Source organism: Orycteropus afer, unplaced genomic scaffold (genome assembly GCF_000298275.1).
Source record: "Orycteropus afer afer isolate SDZICR_OR568_19922 unplaced genomic scaffold, OryAfe1.0 scaffold01086, whole genome shotgun sequence".
Lineage (NCBI taxonomy): Eukaryota > Metazoa > Chordata > Mammalia > Tubulidentata > Orycteropodidae > Orycteropus > Orycteropus afer.
In genome coordinates, this window is record NW_006922673.1 from 304,708 (window position 1) to 308,165 (window position 3,458).

At 37.6% G+C, this 3,458-nt stretch overlaps 1 protein-coding gene across 1 annotated transcript in view; it reads left to right on the forward strand.

Annotated features, from left to right (window-relative positions):
- HDX (highly divergent homeobox) overlaps window positions 1-2,979 on the forward strand; it is a gene marked incomplete at its 3' end in the record, with an annotated part of 248,049 nt that extends 245,070 nt beyond the window's left edge. The window contains exon 7 of the mRNA XM_007958705.1: window positions 2,896-2,979. Coding sequence (XP_007956896.1) covers window positions 2,896-2,979 — 84 coding nt within the window. The remainder of the gene's footprint in view (window positions 1-2,895) is intronic.
- Between the last annotated feature and the right edge of the window lie 479 nt (window positions 2,980-3,458).

Below are 3,458 nucleotides of genomic sequence, written 5' to 3' on the forward strand. Positions count from 1 at the left end.
CTGTTGTTGTTGTTATGTGCTGTCAAGTCGGTCCCGACTCATAGCGACCCCTCCTTGCGTTTCCGAGGCAATATCATTATGGAAGTAAATTGCCCCATCTTCCTTCCAAGGAGTGGCTGGTGGGTTTGAACCGCCAGCCTTCTGGCTAGCAGTCAAGTGCCTTAGGCACTATGCTACCAGAGCTCCTATATGATTTATATATATACACCAATCTATACAGTGGCCCATGGTACCTTCCTTTCTGCATTGCCTAGCTCTCTTTCCCCAGAACCAGTCCAAATAAGTAAAGAATCAAAAAAAAAAAAAAAAAAGAGAGAGAGAGAGAAAAGCAAGTCTGAAGCCAGGAGGGTGAGAGCCTACATGATTAAGTCCCAAGTTTATAGAGATTATAATGGAAAACAAAATATTAGATTTGTCTCTTGGCAGCAGTAGAAAGCAATTTCATTGCAGCTATCCTCCTGACCTAGCAGCCTGCAAGTCACAAACTTCATAATAGTATTGTATCCTTGTAGACAGTATATCAAATATCATCTTTCCAAGTTTGTGACTTTTAATCACAATATATATTGCTGGTCTATGAAGCCTGATTTCAAATTCTGCCTACAACACGTTGCTATTAATTCACTTGTTCTTAAGACTGCCCAAATTAACTTTTCTCTTTTTTTTTAAAAAAAAAAAAATCATTTTGGTCTGGAAGAGCTCGGATGTTCAAATGTTTTTGTTTCTCAAATTGTGTTTTCATATGCAAAAGAGAAACATTTAGGGCTGATTTTGTTTATGTATCTTTTGTTTTGTTGTTTTAATGGTTATATGATTAGAGAACTTGCCTTATCCTTAATAGTTGGAGCTTATTGGTCATTCTTTATATCAACACTAAGTAGATATGTGCAGTCTTTCAACAGATACTTAATTAGTATCTACTGTGTGCAATACGGGAGCTCTGATGGAATAGTGCCTAAGGCATTTGACTGCTAATCAAAAGGCTGGTGGTGCAAACCCACCAGCCACTCCTCGGAAGGGAGACTGGGCATTCTAATTCTGTAGAGATACTGCCTCGGAAACCCCAGGAGGGATCGCTATGAGTCAGAATTGACTCAACGGCAGTGAGTTTGTTATGTGTGTATGTGTGGGTGTGTAATATATTGTACAAGAAATGCTGTAGATCTCATCCTCAATTCTAAAACTAGGGGCGGTTTGCTGGCTCTCTCCCTCTCTGTCACTGACACTTTCCAGTGAAAGAAACAAATAACCATGAGATTTTCATCATTATATCCTAAATGTGTGCTTTCACTTATATAGCTACTGGAGTGTAATAAATAAGTGACTTTGGAAAAAAATTGTATCTGACTTTGAAATACATGCCAGATGTTGGCATTTTCCATTAGAAGTTCAAAAGAGGATGTGAGAACTTTAAACAAAAAACACTCTTCCTATCAATTAGAAAGATTTACCATTGAAATAAACTTCCCTTATAGGAAGTGAGTTCACTGTCACCGGAGAGTGCTTTTGAAGCAGAGTTTGTCTATTTTTTAAGGGATATTGTGGAAGGGATTTTTTTTTTCTATTTTAAGTAGTATTAAAGTGATTTTCTACTTACTAAGCAGTAGTTCCAAATAAAAAGAAATCCCTGACAACTTCAGTCTTCTCTCCACTTATTGGGATGTTGTTTATTGGTCCAGTTGTGAGCATTTTTGTTTTCTTTATATTGAGGTGTAATCCATACTGAAGACTCTAGTCTTTAATCTTCATCAGCAAGTGCTTCAAGATCCTCACTTTCAGCAAGCAAGGTCATCTACATATTGCAGGTTGTTAGTGAGCCTTCTTCTAATCCTGATGCCACGTACTTCTTCATAGAGTCCACCTTCTCGGATTATTCGCTCGCATACAGATTGAATAAGTGTGGTGAAAGGATACAACACTAGCACACACTTTTCCTGATTTTAAACCAAGCAGCTGTCAAGAAAACAGATGTCATATTGCAAAGGACAAATGTGCTGCAAAAGACCTCTTTAATATGTGAAAGAGCAAAAATGTAACTTTGAAGACTAAGGTGTGTCTGACCCAAGCCATGGTATTTTCAATAGCCTTATATGCATATGAAAGCTGGACAATGAATGAGGAAGACTAAAGAATTGAATTGAATTGAATTGAATTGTGGTCTTGGCAAAGAATACTGAAAATACCATGGACTGCCAGAAGAATGAACAAATCTGTCTTAGAAGTAGTACAGCTTAAATGCTCCTTGGAAGCGAGAATGGCCAGACTTCATCTCACCTACTTTGGTCATGTTGTCAGAAGGGACCATTCCCTGGAAAAGAATATTAAACTTGGTAAAGTGGAGGGTCAGCGAAAAAGGGGATGACCCTCAACAAGATGGATTGACACAGTGGCTGCAATGATGGGCTCAAGTATAGCAAAGATTGTGAGGATGGCACAAGAATAGGCTGTATTTAATTCTGTTGTACAAGGAGTCACTATGAGTCAGCGTTGACTCGATGTCACCTGACAACAACAACAAGCGGTGTTTAAAGGAGTCAGTTGCTAACTTAAAGGTCAGCAGTTTGAACCCACCAGATGCTCTGCAGGAGAAAGATGAGGCAGTCTGCTTCTGTAAAGATGGAGTAGTTCTACTCTGCCTTATAGAGTTGCTGTGTGTCGGAATCTTGATGGCAGAGAGAGTGTTTAAGCATTCATCAATTAAAAGTAGAGGGAGGTGACACAGACACATACTGAGTGTAGCACTGAAGAGTCAGACTATTATCAGAATTTTTTCCAGATAACCTAGATAGCCCCAACACGATAACTGAACAATGAATGTATATGTTCTACACATTGTTAATTACAGTGATGATGACCTGGTACATATTTATCTAAACTTCCATACTTGTGTTACAGAAAATAGAAATTATTGATGATGAAGAAAGTGACATGATTAGTAATTCTGAAGTGGAACAAGTTAATTCTCTCTTGGATTATAAGGTAAAAAGTACTTTCAAATTCTGATTCATTAAGGGAAGGTATTAAAGGAGACAAAATTTTTGCAATGCCTATGTTACTCCTCTTTGATAACAGCCTCTGCATCCATTCTCTCAGGCATCTTGGAAATGAGTCAGCATGCAGGGCATTTTAATTCATTCTGGCTGGTTTAGTGGCTCTGGTTTTAAGTAAAGAGTGTGCAGAGGGAGAGTTGGCATTGATGATGTTTGGCAAGGTGAACAATGCATGGTAGTATTTAATGTGACATTTATGTCAAAGCTTTTTTAAAGCCAATATTCATTTAAATAGTGGTGAAAAGGAAATTGTTTTCTCCAGTGGCACTTGATAATGTTATACTGAATTGCAGTTTGTTCTAAAGACCAAATTATTATTCATATAATAATATAGCTGTGCTAAAAGTTTATAAATAATCCTCAAAGCAAATGCAGAATGAATATGAATGGAAATGACCTTTTCTTAAT